This window comes from Myxine glutinosa, assembly GCF_964187855.1.
Source record: "Myxine glutinosa chromosome 12 unlocalized genomic scaffold, kmMyxGlut1.1 SUPER_12_unloc_1, whole genome shotgun sequence".
Taxonomy (NCBI): domain Eukaryota; kingdom Metazoa; phylum Chordata; class Myxini; order Myxiniformes; family Myxinidae; genus Myxine; species Myxine glutinosa.
Genome location: NW_027616355.1, coordinates 1,023,725 through 1,041,272, shown reverse-complemented (window position 1 = coordinate 1,041,272; position 17,548 = coordinate 1,023,725). Strand labels below are relative to the sequence as shown.

Genomic DNA, 17,548 nt, shown 5'->3' with positions numbered 1-17,548 from the left:
CACCAAAGGGAAAATGTGTAGTTGTTTTAGACTTCTCTAACATCTTTTGATACGTGAGGAAAAAAGTCTTTAAGGTTTGTTATCCTTTAATGTACACGTTGACAGCAAGCTGGCATGCTGATATTTTAAAAATAAGGGCAAAATTAACCTGATGCAAGAATATGAATAATATGACCAACAGTGTTTTTGAAAACAATGATACATATCTCCAGTAAAATCTTAATGTTATTCATTGGAATCCAAGAAAAAAAAATCTAGGTTTTGTACACATACAACATTCACTGGCCCAGAAACAAAATTGTTTTTGTGAGCTGGTGCCACTTCGAGACTTGATTGTTTTTGACATATCTTTCTGTATACAGTCGCCCGTGGTGGTGCAGCACACTCTGCACAAAGAGTTTACTGATCATTTTGACCAGCTGGCTGCCATAGTCATCTTCGTCTGCGAGGTCTTGCTCATGAAAATGATCAGCCAAGTCAGGAAACACAGACCCCTTCACAGTTTCCAGTACCTCAATCTGAACTTTCCCTGTGACGTCATGTGACAATGTCATTGGGCCATTAACTGCCAATGTTCTTCTATAAAAAGAAAAAAGAATGAAGCTGAAATAAATACACATACTATACAAGTCAATTTCAGAAATAAATCCACAATTCTCCGTGTTTCACTGCAATAATAAAAGATCGTACAACCATACAGAAAAACAAGATAGAATATAATTTCTTCAGTGGTTTTGATGAAAAGGTTGTTCATCTCCTCTGGTATACTTTTAATGTGAACTGCAATTTGTACTAATTTTAATCATACGTGAATTTATAAATGGTAGTGATCGAAATATTTGACCTAAACAGTTAGTAAAAAGAGCATCAACAATGGAATTGATAATAGAACAAATAAATAGCAGCGCAAAGCGGGCGTAACCCCTCAGTCCATGCATGGTGGAAACCAATTTCAAGATTGCTGCCATGGCGGCCATATTGAAAATCGCAGCATGCCCATGAACCTTCCTCAACTCAACCCCAACACACACTGCAAAAATGGATTTAATCGGACAAGCCGTTCTGCTCGAAATTGACGGAAACCAATTTCAATATGGCTGCCGTGGCGGCCATATTGAAAATCGCAGCGCGCCTATTTTCGAAAGGCACCTTCCTCTACTAAACCCCAACACACACTGCAAACATGGATTTAATCGGACAAGCCGTTCTGCTCGAAATTGACGGAAACCAAAAGTTGACAGACGCCCGGATGGCTGCCGTGGCGGCCATATTGAAAATTCCAGCACGCCCTTTTTCGAAAGGACCCTTCCTCTACTCAACCCCAACACACACTGCAAAAATGGATTTAATCGGACAAGCCGTTCTCCTTGAAATTGACGGAAACCAAAAGTTAACGGACGCCCGGACAACCGCCCGTGACGACAATACCCCTTAGCCCAATTTGGGCTGAGGGGTGAAAATCGACTCTTGTAACAAAGATACAAAGTCTGCACTTAATTTTCTTAAACAGCAGGGAACTAGAATATAAGGCTCCTTTTTAAAAAGGTTCTCCTCATTTAATGTATAGCATAAACAATTAACAAAAAAACAACAAACAAACAAAACAAGTACTTGGGATATTTCACTTTAATCAGTCTTACCTGACATCATGTTGGGCATGCTGTATGACAAGCAAACATCAACAGGTGAAATAATTCTAACACCAATGAAGAAAACCATGCAAAATATTAAATGTTACTTCAAACTGAAAATATAAAATGATAACTCCATGTAGGAGTTATGGAAAAAGAAAAAGCAGTGATGCACTAATGAAGAAACAAGATAAATGGGATGGAATACAAATGATCTGATTGTGCGGTACAGTCGTGGACATAAAATTGTCAAAAGTGGATCAATGCTTTTTGTTTTGCTGTATGACCTTGTTGTCCCTTCTTCTCAACTTCTGCTTGAGTCCTTTCAGTTCTTTGCGTGCTTCTTGTAATTTGTGTTTGGTTTGTCTCAGTTCTTGTTCAACAATATCAGGAGATGCACTGTAACCATGATCATCTGAGAAAACTTCAGCTGGATTTCTCTTCTCTGGTGGTCCAGACACAGAATCATCAGGATAGGGCCTTTTCTTTGGTGGTGCTCGCTTTTTATGTTCTTTCTGTTTGTGGGGAGGGTGGGCTGGAAACACTGTCGGAACGGCTTGGTGGAGAAGCCTATGATGAATCCCTTTTTCATCTCTTGGATGAATTCCTACGTGCATAAAAAAGAAAGAAAGAAGATGCTAAAAAAATTACCGTAAAAAAACTTAATACAATATTGTTCTATTAATCGAAAATAAAAAAGCAAATTTACAATTTTACATACAAGTTCAAGTTAACTTTATAATGGGTAACAGTCCAAGACACACACTCCCCTCAACATTTTTTGCAAACGTGCATGGGGCTGCATGAAATCTTATTTGCCATAAAATGCGTACAAAACCCAAAACAAAATTAAACATACTAGCAACGGTACCCGCCCTATGGGCAGGGCTTCAATTGGGAGGTCCAAATTAAAAGGCAAAATATCAGAAATTGAAGGCTTTTTTATTTTAAACGATTCATATAAACATCCGTTGAATCATATCACACGCAAATCATCAAAATCTAAACAGTACATGGCGCCCATTTTGAAAAAAGATTGACTTCTGCAAAACGGAAGCGGCCGTTACACATCTTTCTCAGTCGCACGTTTATGTGTGAAGAGTACGTGCCGAATCTAACACGGAAGCGGCGCTACACCTGTTTCTCAGTCGCTTTGCACACGCTGCCATGTTACTTCAGAGCCGCACGTTTATATAGGAAGAGTTCGTCAGGAGTCGACCTACTCTCTCCTGGTACGTAGAATAAACAGCATTTGTAGAATTTTAACAAAAGCCACATCACTGTTCATATCGGTAAATATTATTCCATTGTGTTTGGAAAAATTGGAAAACTTGGAAAAATCGGAAAAACAATATAGCCTATTTTACTCCCAGGGATCCCAGGAATACCCACCCAAAATATCGTTGCGATCGGTTGAGCCATTTTTGCGGTACCTTCGAACGGACGGATGGACATTTGGTGAATTATAGGAAGATACAGGAATCTCTGCTTCACGTAAATACCCTAAGGTTTAGGGATATGTTTCCTGAAACACATTTTTCCCCATCATATGGCCTCCTTATACGTATATACAGTCATGTGAAAAAGTAAGTACACCCCATGAAAAGTTTTGACTTTTTCAACATATTTCAACATACAGCTATTTCATCTTCATTTCAACAATATTGAAAGATAAAGGTGATATAATATAACAAATATCATGAAACATTTACATTTTGTAGTCCATTGTATAATTTAAATAAACATAAATGCAAATTTTGCATGTGGAAAAAGTAAGAACACCCCTACATTTATCACTACTTCAAATACCTAAGATGAGAATCAGGTGCACCACCTCAGGTGCAAATGATTAGAACATTGTTAGAGAGGATCTTGGTGGAACCTGTCTTATTTAAACCTCAGACATTTCGTTTGGTTTGCTCTTTGTTGTGGAAGTGTGTGGCATCACCATGCCTAGATCAAAAGAGCTCTCTGAGGCCTTCAGAAAGAAGGTTATAGATGCCTACGAGTCTGGGAAGTGATTTAAAAAGATCTCCAAACAATTTGAAATCAATCATTCGACTGTCCGGAAGATCATCTACAAGTGGAGAAGATTCCAAACAACTGCCAACTTGTTCAGGCCAGGCCGCCCCAGCAAGTTCAGCCCGAGAGCAAACCGCAAGATGCTGAAAGAAGTCTCTAAGAACCCCAGAATGTCATCACGGGACCTACATGGAGCTCTTGCCACTGTTGATGTCAAAGTGCACGAGTCTACCATTAGAAAGAGGCTGCACAAATTTGATCTACATGGGAGTTGTGCGAGGAGGAAACCTTTGCTGTCCAGAAAGAACCTCAGTGCAAGACTAAAATTTGCCAATGAACACCTCGGCAAAGACCAGCACTTCTGGAACAATGTGCTCTGGACAGATGAGTCAAAGGTAAAGCAATTTGGCCACAGTACCAGAAGACGTGTTTGACGAAAACCAAAGACAGCGTTTGACCACAAGAACCTGATACCAACTGTAAAGCATGGTGGTGGAAATATTATGGTTTGGTGGCAGCTTTGCTGCATCAGGGCCTGGGCAGCTCACCATCATATAATCCACTATGAATTCTTCATTGTACCACAGGGTGCTTGAGGATAATGTGAGGCCAGCTGTCGGAGAGTTGAAGCTCAACCGAAGGTGGACCTTGCAACATGACAATGACCCTAAACATACCAGTAAATCCACCAAGGAATGGCTGAAAAGAAAGAAATGGAGGGTTCTGAAATGGCCAAGTCAAAGCCCGGATCTAAATCCCATCGAGATGTTGTGTGGGGATTTGAAACGAGCTTTGCATGCAAGAAACCCCTCAAACATCGTACAGCTGAAAGAATTCTGCATGGAGGAGTGGGCAAAAATTTCTCCCAGTCGATGTCAGAGACTGGTAGACAGTTATAAGAAACGCCTACTTGAGGTTGTTTCTGCCAAAGGGGGCAATACCACCTATTAGAGCCAAGGGTGTAATTACTTTTTCCACATGCGAAATTTGCATTTATGTTTATTTAAATTATACAATGGACTACAAAATGTAAATGTTTCATGATATTTGTTATACTAGGGCATGCCCGTACTATATATATATCTAAAATTATATCCCCCCCCTCTATTTACATGAAATGGTTTGGTCCAAAGCGAACGGCTTGCGAGTACGGTGACAATCCCCCCCCCTCTATTTACATGAAATGGTTTGGTCCAAAGCGAACGGCTTGCGAGTACGGTGACAATCCCCCCCCCTCTATTTACATGAAATGGTTTGGTCCAAAGCGAACGGCTTGCGGAGTTTGGTAAAGAAATCGCCATCGCGTGCACAAACGCGCAGGAAAGCGAATGAATCGCAAATTCGTTTTTATTAGTTTTAAAACATAGTTTAACGCCAACATAGCGCCAACATAGTTTGCAAACGTGAAATAAATGAATACGCTCTCAAATGTGCCATCCGAGGCAGAGTGTGTCCGCCACGTTCGGCACACGCGATAGTTCGCTGCTCTCTGATTGGTTGAATCGTTTTTTGGACATAGCTCGGTAAGTAATTGTCCGATTAATATGAAACCTTGAAAAGGCACATCCTCGGGTCCCCAGCAATATACCTGGCAAGTTAAAAGTATATCGGACCCGTGGTTGTCGAGAAACAGCGGTCACAGACAAACGTACAAACAGAGATTACTGGAATTATAGATAGATTATATCACCTTTATCTATCAATATTGTTGAAATGAAGATCAAATCGCTGTATGTTGAAATATGTTGAAAAAGTCAAAACTTTACATGGGGTGTACTTACTTTTTCACGTGACTGTATACATTTTGAAAAATTGATAGATTTACAACTTTTTTAAGGTGCCAAAAATAAGCAAATACTTTTTTTTTTTAAACACTTGTGTCATGCCAACTTGCTGACAATGACGCACACTAAGTTAACCTCTCAACTACTTGGGAGCACACGCGTGTGCCTGATATCCCTCTGGCACAGTGCCAAGAGGGGGTAACCGAGCTTGCGCGGGTGACCTCGGTTCCCCTTTGAAAGTAAACAAGGGGTTAACTTTGTGTACATCTTTTTGACAGCAAGCTGGCATGCTGATCGTCTATATTAAAATCAAAGGTTATTTTCACACCATCAGAACGAATGCAACAAGTCATATTGTTTTGGTGTCTAAACATTTAGTGACATGGAAAGAATTGGATGGAACTTGTCTTAGTTCTTACCTTGTAGGTAATCTTTATCCACAAAATGTTCACTGCATACACGGTGATTTTCTGTTGGATGAAAATTGTCTCTGCTGATGTTGGTTAGCCATTTGGACAACTGAGGGTTTTCAAGAGGGAACCTGATGACAAAATGTGATTAAAAAATAGCATAAATGAAAAAGTCAAGTTGGGAAAGTTGGGTTGGACTTCTTCTATCCTTATTTGTTTAAAATGTCAGCTTAACATGTTCAAACTCAAGACTTAGTGCATGTTAGGATGACATTTTTTTTCCACACATCAATCTCTTTACGGTCTTACACTGCCATTAGGGTAGGCATGAACAGATGAAATGTTTCATCATTCTGTTCGAAGCAGGTCAAGTTGGATCCAAACCATTTCAGACCCAACTAATGCCAACTTGGACCCAAATTTGAAAATTTCTTAAAAATTGTAAAATGTTGAAATGAAAGTGCAACAACTTTTGCGTCGCTTTATCGCTCAGAAAAGACATACAAATTATTTATTATTAGGGGCTTAGTGATTGTTGTTGTTTTTGGGGGGGGGGGGGTGGGGTGGCTTATTTATCTCCTCGCTAAATTTAAACAATTGAAAAGGCCTACAAAAAAAAAAAAAGTAAACAAAATGCGAAAATTAATATTCTGGAGAATTTTTCCATCAGATTTGTTTATCTGTAAAATCACGAGAATTGAAGTGAGAAAAAAACAAGAGTGAATTGTAAAACCTGACCAAAAAAATAATTTTACTATTGAGGCCTACATGTATTTACTTTTACTTTTCCATTTTCACTTAAAAAAATTTTTTTTTTTCATAATTCGTACTTTTGTCCCACTTGGATTTAGAAAAAAAAAAGACTTTAAAAGAATGATACTTCATGGTAAGAATTAAGATAAGTCACAAAAAAAACTCGGGTCCAAGTTGGTACTTGGGTCTGAGGTGGTCTAGACCCAAGCTGGTCTGGGTCTGAGATGGTCTGGGTCCGAGATGGTCTGGGTCCGAAATGGTCTGGGTCCGACATGGTCTGGGTCCGACATGGTCTGGGTCCGAAATGGTCTGGGTCCGACATGGTCTGGCTCCGACATGGTCTGCCTCCGAGATGGTCTGGGTCTGACATGGTCTGGGTCCGACTTGCCTCGAAACATTTCTGTAGTATTGTAGGTGTTATCAGTCCATCAGTCACGATCATGATGACGACCAGATGACAGACAAAAATGAACTCTCGCAGGTTTGAAGTTCATTTTTAGTCTATGGCCTCGTGTAATGCTTGGCTACAATGGCATGAATGGAAAGGCCTGTGTTCCAAAGATTGAAAGAGTTGCAAAGAGATATCAACTCCACCTGTCATGCCTGTGCCTGTCTAGCCCTACAAGCAGGGCTGTATGGCTCTCTTTTACCATGGGTCTTATTGTAATGGCGACAACAATAAGACCCATGACATAAAAGAGAGCCATACAGCCCTGCTTCTTGTTGTATGCCTGTCCGCCACTCTCAATGAATCTCACCAAATTCCGACCAAAATTTCTACTTTTAGAAAGAAAAACACACAGAGTACTCACCTGTGAAAACTAACATCCTTCTTCTGGTTGCTACGATTTGTGCACCCGTAGCAGGCACAACTTTTCGGCATCTTGCCACGAGAAAATATTCGCGACACAACTAGGTCATGGACATAGATGTACATGTACATGTACGTTGTCAACAAATGTTGTCCCCCAAAAACATGGCTGCCGGTCGTCCTTGTCGGGCCGTCGGCACGGGGTCACGTGGTATGAACGCCCTCTAGTCTATAATAAACTCTATGAGAAATAGCTTATCGTGTCGTTTCTTGAGAGCACCCTAACGGAAGTATATATATATATATATATATATATATATATATATATATATATATATATATATGTATATTACATATATATATATTATATATATATATATAAACCACCAACACGTATGATTAATTGATTACCTTTTCAAAAAGACGCTACTGCTGTTAAATACTGAACTGAAAGGAAGAAAACCCGATGTTGTCGAGGCATTATATGAGCCTAGATCTACGGTAATCTATATATGCCACCGAGGCTAATATGACCCTTCCTTTTGCCCACGTACTGAGCGGGTGTCCTCGTCTATTAAATATATAATCTCTGGTATAAGGGGATATAAAATCTACATATTTAATGGTTTCATCAAAGGCGGTGCAAAACTGAAACACTTGCTTATCCTCGCTTCGCGTGATAAGGACATTATGACATAGTGAATCAAATAACACTAACCTCAATCTTCATACATCAGTTCCTCGTGTGCAGCCGACAGGAAGGATATTCTTACCGTAAGGAAATGGCGTATTCGGCAGGTATAAGGCACGTCCTGTTTTTCAATATCATGACGTCATGACGTCAAATCGTCATATCGTCCGTAGAACGACGAAAGGTCAAATCGGGCAACATGGCAGCGCCAGGAGTATTCGGCGGTCTACTTCGGCGGCTGGTATTTAGGAGTTTACGATTTTACCATGTTACTACTGTTATTTATTACTGTTTAAAACATTTGAGAAATGTTAGCGTGTTGTGAGGGATCGTATGTATGGACAAGCCGTCAAGGCTGTTGGGTGTTGTGTGTACATGTTTATATAATTATAATAATATCTTGTTTCCTTACAAGGAATCTGAACAGTCGGTGTCCATTAGTCCCAGCAAAGCCTGCTCTAGCATTACCAACCTATGGTTGGTTGTTTGTCCGTGCTCTATCCTTTTGAAATGCTGTGTATGAAGCAAGGAAGCAACAGCAGCACGTAACACTCGGATGGGGTTCGAACCTCGCGATCCCAGACCTTGTCGATGTCGATGTCCTGTTGTGACCTTGGCTGTGTTTGCACATGAAAATCCTTCATTTCTTACAAAGATCTTTTTACCTGTAACTAATTGGTTCCACTCATAATCCACAACACAACTGATCATATTAATTTATTACTTGCAGCATCTAATCGATTGATTGTACGTGTTATCACTTGTACAGTATATTGTACTGTAGTTTGTTTCTCGTTTCCAGGGTGGATTCGGTGTCCGGGTCCGGCGGTCGCTCCATACATCCCCGGCCATGAGCGTTCAGGTGCGCCTAACGTCGTTCCTGGCGGGTTGGGTCTAATGTTTGCTTGTGGAGTTATTTTCCACCTGCTCAGGATGTCAGGTGTGTAATTCACCAAAACGTACTATGGATGCTCCTGTATGGTATTCGGTCGGAATGAAGGCTCACTCAGGTGTTTCAGTGCTGTATGTTTAGTTACATACTGGGGAGAAGGTGTAGACAAAAATGAAAATTGAGGAAGGGATGAGAAGGGATCATTGAAAGAGGAGTGGGGAAAGAAGGTTGGGAAGGGACGAAGGTTGGGATGGGACGAAGGTTGGGATGGGACGAAGGTTGGGAAGGGACCAAGGTTGGGAAGGGACCAAGGTTGGGAAGGGACCAAGGTTGGGAAGGGACCAAGGTTGGGAAGGGACCAAGGTTGGGAAGGGACCAAGGTTGGGAAGGGACCAAGGTTGGGAAGGGACCAAGGTTGGGAAGGGACCAAGGTTGGGAAGGGACCAAGGTTGGGAAGGGACCAAGGTTGGGAAGGGACCAAGGTTGGGAAGGGACCAAGGTTGGGAAGGCACCAAGGTTGGGAAGGGACCAAGGTTGGGAAGGGACCAAGGTTGGGAAGGAAATGTGCATTTATGGAGCATATGTGGTGGTGATATGGGGTTAAGAAATTCGTGTGTGTGTGTGTGTGTGTGTGTGTGTGTGTGTGTGTGTGTGTGTGTGTGTGTGTGTGTGTGTGTGTGTGTGTGTGTGTGTGTGTGTGTGTGTGTGTGTGTGTGTGTGTGTGTGTGTGTGTGTGTGTGTGTGTGTGTGTGTGTGTGTGTGTGTGTGTGTGTGTGTCTCAGGTGACTGTACGGGACGCCTTAAACCAAGCTATGGATGAGGAGATGGAAAGGGATGAGCGGACATTCATATTGGGTGAAGAAGTGGGGCAGTATGATGGTGCTTACAAGGTAATGAATGACCTTTACCAATTTAAAGTCATTGATCCCCATTTAAAAAAAACAAAAATTCAGACTTGTTTGCTTTCTAATAATTTTCCAATGGGAAAGCTCATTTTCATGGGATGACAGCGTTTGGTGCTGCTCTGCTTTCACATCTCTTGGGCAGTGGTTCATCAATGGTGCTGAACTGTTTTGAGAAAGCAAACGGCGCATTGATTGACAGGACGCCGATGTTATTACCCTGCGTCGATGTTAAGCAATTGGTTCACTTGTTGTAACGCGTTGTAATTGTAACGCGGAACAACTTGATTTAAATTGAACGTTATATTTGGAACACGAATCGGAAAACAAACCTGAAATTTAGCAGGACTTTGACTCTGAATCCGTCCCGATTGCGCAAACACAGAGGAGTGAGATAATTTATTTACTGTCTTTCTGTCCGGCAGTCAAAGTAAAAAAAATCATTCCAAACTGGAAACGTACTGTTTTTAAGGACGCATAAAGGTCACAAACAGACACGAATAACTGATGTAACACGTTACATAAGGTGGTGTAAAAGACGCTGCATCAACGGCGGTTAACCTCCGGAATTTTTTTTTACAACCTTTAAAATCTTTATTTTATTTCAATTAAATTATATAATTTAACGCTGCACTGTAACAAATCACCTTTTTGCCACTTTTAAAAACCCGTTTAGCAAAACTTTATTATTTTTTTGTAATTTTGTACTGTACTGTTTTTTTTTGTACTTGTTTTTATTTTTTTTTGAACTTCGACAAAATATCACTGCATTTTACATCGTCGCAACCAATCAAATTCGCTGCTCGCAGATCCAGCCCATGTCCTTTTTTTCTCAAGACTGCGTGGGGTAAAGTGTTCTTTGAACTCTCTAAGTGTTTGCGTTGTTTAGTCTTGTCTTGGATTATTCAACCAATCTGCTTGCTTCATGCAACAACAGGAACCGCCCTGCGTCATTGCGTGTAGTTTTCGTCAAGAGTTGTTGGAGACGAGCTTTTACATTATACTCTCTGTAAATGTCTGGCGTTGACATCTTTGCCCCATCAAGATCCTGACTGAATGATTATTAATGTAAACTTGATTACAAATTTGACAAGTTATAAAATATACATTTTGTGCAGACATTGGAAATGCCACTGGATACGAGTTCATTTGAGCAGAATATTTTGTTCATATTTACTGCATGCTTATTGGTTCATCAAATGCGTTAAATCTGTTTCTGTGAATGTGGATCCGAATGTGTCATATGACAAATTAATGGACTTTTTCCACCCTAACTCGTGACTGCACTTGTACTTCCATCCTGACACCTGAGTGACTGCACTTGCATTTCCCTTCTGACATGTGACTGCACTTGGCACTTCCACCCTGACACGTGACTGCACTGGCACTTCCGCCCTGACACCCGACTGCACTGGCACTTCCGCCCTGACACCTGACTGCACTTACCTTTCTGCCCTGACACCTGACTGCACTTACCTTTCTGCCCTGACACCTGACTGCACTTACCTTTCTTCCCTGACACCTGACTGCACTTACCTTTCTGCCCTGACACCTGACTGCACTTACCTTTCTGCCCTGACACCTAACTGCACTTACCTTTCTGCCCTGACACCTGACTGCACTTACCTTTCTGCCCTGACACCTGACTGCACTTACCTTTCTGCCCTGACACCTGACTGCACTTACCTTTCTGCCCTGACACCTGACTGCACTTACCTTTCTTCCCTGACACCTGACTGCACTTACCTTTCTGCCCTGACACCTGACTGCACTTACCTTTCTGCCCTGACACCTGACTGCACTTACCTTTCTTCCCTGACACCTGACTGCACTTACCTTTCTGCCCTGACACCTGACTGCACTTACCTTTCTTCCCTGACACCTGACTGCACTTACCTTTCTGCTCTGATACATGACTGCACTGGCACTTCCGCCCTGACACGTGACTGCACTGGCACTTCTGCCCTGACACGTGACTGCACTTGCAATATTTGCAATTTCAGATTACCAGAGGATTGTTGAAGAAGTATGGGGAGAAGAGAGTGATTGATACGCCGATTACTGAGGTGAATTTTTGTATAAATATTGTTTGTAAAGGAGAACTGAGGGTAAAATAAACCCAGCAACAATGAAATCTGTAATTTTCAGTTGCCTTGATTGTAACAACACAGAACTGTATTCTGATTGCACTCAGACCTTCAGACTATGAGACCTTTATCCAGGTGATGAAGAAGGTTACTACCTTGTTTTACTTGTCGACTGCTGCACGAGTATCACTTTGCTTTTAGCGTGGTAAAGCTAACCTGTACTTCATGAATGTATCCATGAAACGGAATTGTAATCCTCCTCTGCAGTGCACAAATATGCTCTATTTTGTACCTGTTTTTTGGTATGTTTGTTTGGGGTGGTGGTTTGACAAACGTGGATGGCACCACCAACGGTGGATGGAGGATGTTTTCACCCATTTGTTTGTGTTTTTCCTTTGTACGCACAATATCTCAGTTATGGATGGATTGTGACAAAACTTCATGGATGAGTTGGGTAAGAGGCCAGAAGAAGCCGATTGGATTTTAAGGTCCGAATCCAGACCCGGCCTATCGGTGAAGTACAAAGCGTAAATAGTTTAGCCTTGCGATGACGTGCTCTACCGAGTGCTGTTTCTAGTCTTGCCCTGGTTTTTTCTTCTGATGACTCCAATGTCGGCCCCAAACGTTCCTATTTTGGGGCTACGAGGCCTCCCTTTTTATGCCTCCTTTGACGAAGTCGACGGAGGCATTATATTTTCAGGTTGTCCGTCCGGCTGTCCACGATAGGTATTCGTCACCGTGATAACTTGAGAATGGCTGAAGGGATCTTACTTAGTCAAACTTGGTGCAGGTATGTATGTATAATGAGATAAAGATTAACTGATTAGATTTTGGGGTCACGAGGTCAGCCGAAGGTCAGAGGTCATGTTGGGTAAACATCCCGTTACCGCGATAACTTGTGAAGCAGTGATGGGATTCTGACCAAATTTGGTACACTTATGTATCATGATGTAAGGATGAACTGATTAGATTTTGTGGTCAAGAGGTGAAAGGTCAAAGTCTGTAATAGGTTTATAACTTGAGAACGGCTGAAGTGATCTAATTCAAACTTGGTACAGGTATGTATAATGATGGTAAGATTAACTGACGTCGAAGAGTGTTGTTCTAGTTATTTTTAATGTCAAGTTGCATACGAATGGTGACATCCATAGCCATTCAGGTTGACCTCCAGTAACAAAGGAAATGAATAAAATGCCTATATAAGGGAGAGCTTGTTGATCTGGGCCTTGAACTGCTGAAGTTTGTAGGCCATTTGGAAAGTAGTCGGAGGAAGTTGATTCCTGAGCAAAGAGGAAACATCTCCACGATGGCCTCAAGATTAACAGCTTTGTGCTAAAATGTGTGATCGGTATTCTATAATGGGGTGAACTTTGGGATTCTTGATGAGTTCACTGTTGGGAAGTAGTAAAGTATTATTTTCACTTGGAAAATAAATCCCAATTTCTGGGAAGTTTTTCTTGCAATAATTACAATCCAATATGGGACTTCCAAGAGCCATCCATCTAAGACGTTGTCTGGATGAGGGATGTGCTTGACTTGAAATGAAATGGAGCAATTATTTTGACAGTTTGGAATGATAATATCTTTGTGCGGTCAAACATAAAGAGATTTATTTAAGCCCCATGTTCCATCAATTTAAGATCAAGATCAGAATTATTGAGAGTTGGCAGTTTAAGTGTGGTTTTTGCATTCGGTGATTGGGAAGAAGACAGTTAAGATTTGAGGTTCACAGGGGAGTGACTTTGTTCGGCAGTTTATATTTGCTTTTATGCCTCTACCGACAAAGTCGCCGGAGCCATTATGCTTTCAGGTTGTCCGTTCGTCCATACGTCTTTCCGTTCCTCCGTGATAGGTTTTCGTCACCACGATAACTTGAAAACTGCTGAAGGGATCTTAGTCAAACTTGGTGCAGATATGTATAATGATGTAAAGATCAACTAGTTAGATTTTGGGGCTACGAGGTCAAATGTCAGATGTCCCGTTGGGTAAAAATTATGTTACTCAGCTAACTTGTGAACCAGTCATGGAATTTTCACCAAACTTGGCATCATTATATATTATGATGCAAAGATGAACTGATTAGATTTTGGAGTCAAGAGGTCAGATGTCATGTTAAGTAAAATTTATGTTGCCATGCCAACTTGTGAATAAGTGATGGGATTTTGAGCAAATTTGGTATAAATATTGTTGTGTGACTACCCTTGGTGAATACCGTAGGGTAGCACGGAAGGCCAAACACAAGCTTTAACTTGGAGGCAGTGATCAAATTGTGGACTTTATCAATGCGGGGGAAGAAAAGGGGAGGGGAAGATTACCTGTTGTCCTGTTGTCCTATCGTTGTTGTTGTCCTATCGCTTACCTGTTGTCTGCCGGCAGTCCCAAAGCCTGCAAAGAAAATAAACTCGAACAAACATTGATTTAAAATGTACAAAAATAACAGGTTTATTAAAACGAAATGCAGGGACAAGGAAAAACGCGATGGTAAAACTAAAGTCCTAAACAGGACGTCCCCCACACCAGACTTGCACACAGATGAGGGATAAAATAACATTGGAAAATAATGGTGTGATTATTTAGTGCACTTAGATAAAGATTGGCTGGTGTATCTCGTCAGGAATGGTGTCGGCCCCAAGCGCGCCGTCCAGACGTGGCTTTGTGCTTGGTGGGAAGGAAGGCCGCAGTCCGCTTGGTTCACTAGGCTGCGCGTGCCGGTGCGAAGCAGGCCTCACGGTCCGTCTCGAACGGCAGGCTTAGCGCTTGCCTCTCAGCCGCGTCGGTGAAACCCAGCTCGTCGTTCGTCAAAGGACCACCGTCAGCAAGAGTCAAGGGCCAGAGGTGAGCGAGAGGCAGGAAGGACAAGAACACGATAGGCCAGAACAGAACAGGGCGAGTGCGACCGTCAGGAGAGAGAGAGAGAGAGAGAGAGAGAGAGAGAGAGAGAGAGAGAGAGAGAGAGAGAGAGAGAGAGAGAGAGAGAGAGAGAGAGAGAGAGAGAGAGAGAGAGAGAGAGAGAGAGAGAGAGAGAGAGAGAGAGAGAGACAGAGAGAGACAGAGAGAGACAGAGAGAGACAGAGACAGACAGAGAGACAGAGACAGACAGAGAGAGAGACTTTTTTTTCTTTTTCTTTTTTTTATTGGTGATCCCAATGCGATCCAAATGGACAGACCAGGAGACAAACCTCGCACAACCAGTAGCCGGGAGCGACAGAGCATCCGTGTCCTTCCCAACCGTGTTCCTTTCTGAATGCACCATGTAACACGTCACCATGTTCACTGCTGGAGGAATGTTTGTGAACGCATTACATCATAACACTTTTCCGATATGTTTTCCTTGATGAACTTGGGGACTTGTGAGCCACTCCAGAGGTGTTGGAAAAAGGCCGATCGTAATGGGCAGGTGCTCCATCTTGGAGGTGCTCCATCTTGGAGGTACGCCATCTTGCAGGCACGCAATGTTGCAGGTCATCCATCTTGCAGGTGCCCCATCTTGTAGGTTCTCCATCTTACAGATGCTCCATCTGTATGACGCTTTGGAGTTGCAAGCTTTCTGGGGCTACAGCGGTGATCCGTTCACTCATTTACCCCCGGGTCGAGCTGTAACCCCCCCCCCCCCCCACCCCACAAATTTGGAGAGAGAGAGAGAGGGGGAGAGAGAGGGAGAGAGAAACATTCGACATTTGTCCCCGTTGGTTGCCAGGAAAACATTGTTCACAGTAAAAACCCAAAAAAACAATTCAAGGCGATGGCTGTACAAGTTTAAAATGGGAGACAAGATAAATCATAAATTCATTGTAAGAGAACCATCAGCCAGTTGACATAAGGATGCCTTGACACACCACCGTTGTGAGAACACTGTGCAATCATTCGATTGAAACTCAAGATTTACACGCGATGTGACGAAGGCTATAAAGAGGTGAACAGCATCATCAACAGAATTACAGGCATTTTGCATCCTGTGTTTTCTCGACAAGTATATGGCAAGTTTTGCTTCAGAAGACAAATAGTTGGCTAAAAGGCACTCATCTTTACACAGGCGGGAAGTGGTGAAACCGAAGATAAAAACACAATGCGTAAAAATTAGGCCAAGCCCCCGGACCACACGTGATAAAACTGTAAAAAGGGGTGCCAACCGAGGACAATCAACAAAAATGTGAGAAATGGTTTCCGTCGCACCGCAAAACGGACATAATTCCGTGTTATCGGAACATATGCGATGCGATAAAACATGTGATGGTAAAATGTAGTGCGCCAGCCGCCATTGTAAGTCTCCGGAGCGCTTGGCGATGGGGGCCTTGTACATAGTAAGCCAATTGATGGTGGTGGAAGGAGTGGTCCGGAACATTCTCCCCCAGTGCGCTTGCGGTTCTGCGGGTCTATCGTGAACAAGGGTTAAAACACACAAAGCATAAACACAAGATTTCTCCATCAAATGAAAAGGGGTGAAGCCCTGAAAATGAAGTAGAAGTCTAGGAAAGAGAAATTCGGATAAAGAAGGGCTAGCTTCCGCCTGTGGGGCCCATTTTAGCCCGGTTCCCTTGAAAAAACGCAGGATCACAGAAAAGATCCTTCCTATGACTCGAATGGATCGAACTCCGGTGGCTACAGCAATGTCAGCATCTGGCTTCCACTTGTAAGGAAAAGGGGTTCTGAGATGTTTAACCTTGATGCATCCGACGTCGATAAACTTTTGCATAAAAGCACGGTTACTGCAGACCCCTTCAAATATGGGGTTTAGAAAGATGGGCTCGTTTAAAAACAGCTCAAGAGAATAGTTCCTGTTGTCACGGCGAACAGGAACCGCTTGCCATGCCTCCAGCATACTCCTATAGAATAGAGGAACTGGTGTTACATCAACTTTTGTGGTGTCTATAAGGAACAGTTCTTGGTCGTAGTTGAGTTTCCCTGCTTGCTGAAGCAGGCAGTGAGCCGACGCTTTCCACGAGACGTCGGTGTACAGCAGCCTACGAAGTGAAAGGAGGCGAAAAGCCATCACTTTGCTAGAAACAGCAATCAGTCCATGTCCTCCTTGAGCAGCAGGCAGGCTGAGCACACCAGGTCGAAGCCAGTGCTTACCTCCCCAAAAAAAGTCGATAAAAGTAGCTTGTAGCTTTTTGAGAATGAAATCTGGGGGCTGCAGTGCCATTAAAACATGCCAAAGCATTGATGCCGCAAGATTATTTATAACAAGGGTTCGGCCTCGATAAGAAAGTTGACAAAGTAAACCCCTCCATTTCAGCAACCGTCTCTCAGTTTTGATTATAAGAGACTCCCAGTTTTTTAAAATGAAGTTTCCAGGGCCAAGAAAAACACCGAGATAAAGGATTCCATCCCTTGTCCATTCAAGTTGTTCGGGCAGAGTTGGAGGAATGGCTCCATTTTGTGGACCAAGGTAAAGAGCACTGCTCTTCTTCCAATTGACCTTTGCAGAGCTTGCCAAACTAAATTCATGGACACATTGGACCAAGGCGGAGCATCTTCATCCGAATGAACGATTACGCAAAGATCGTCCGCATAAGCGATCACCTTAACTGGGTGCGCCGTTGGTTGCGGAAGGAAACCGAGAAG

At 42.5% G+C, this 17,548-nt stretch overlaps 2 protein-coding genes across 5 annotated transcripts in view; one reads left to right on the top strand and one right to left on the bottom strand.

Annotated features, from left to right (window-relative positions):
• Positions 1–68: 68 nt before the first annotated feature.
• LOC137437806 (THAP domain-containing protein 1) lies at positions 69–8,248 on the bottom strand. Of its 2 annotated transcripts, none has more exons than XM_078768614.1 (3): positions 8,185–8,248; positions 5,857–5,978; positions 69–2,238 (listed from the first exon to the last, which is right to left on the bottom strand). In XM_078768614.1, exons 1-3 carry the CDS (start codon positions 8,238–8,240, stop codon positions 1,892–1,894), a joined length of 525 nt encoding a protein of 174 aa, XP_078624740.1. In that variant the 5' UTR covers positions 8,241–8,248; the 3' UTR covers positions 69–1,891. The 2 variants fall into 2 exon arrangements, with proteins under 2 accessions (XP_078624740.1, XP_078624739.1); XM_078768613.1 differs by lacking the exon at positions 8,185–8,248 and adding an exon at positions 7,413–7,628.
• The window catches only part of PDHB (pyruvate dehydrogenase E1 subunit beta), a 25,596-nt gene continuing 16,273 nt past the window's right edge, over positions 8,226–17,548 (top strand). The window contains exons 1-4 of one of the 3 annotated variants that reach the window (XM_068132445.2): positions 8,226–8,343; positions 8,905–8,964; positions 9,777–9,884; positions 11,900–11,962. In XM_068132445.2, the coding sequence (XP_067988546.2) occupies positions 8,302–8,343; positions 8,905–8,964; positions 9,777–9,884; positions 11,900–11,962 (273 nt within the window). In that variant the 5' untranslated portion in view covers positions 8,226–8,301. Of the gene's footprint in view, positions 8,344–8,904; positions 9,043–9,776; positions 9,885–11,899; positions 11,963–17,548 lie in introns of all 3 variants that reach the window. The other 2 variants (XM_068132447.2, XM_068132446.2) reach the window with 2 other exon arrangements.

Bases quoted from the DNA above. Each gene is read 5' to 3' on its own strand.
- LOC137437806 (XM_078768613.1), bottom strand. From the start codon at position 7,543: ATGTACATGTACATCTATGTCCATGACCTAGTTGTGTCGCGAATATTT. The intron at 5,979-7,412 runs GTGAGTACTCTG...TTTTGTCATCAG, and splicing joins AAGGATGTTAGTTTTCACAG to GTTCCCTCTTGAAAACCCTC. The intron at 2,239-5,856 runs GTAAGAACTAAG...TTATGCACGTAG, and splicing joins GGATAAAGATTACCTACAAG to GAATTCATCCAAGAGATGAA.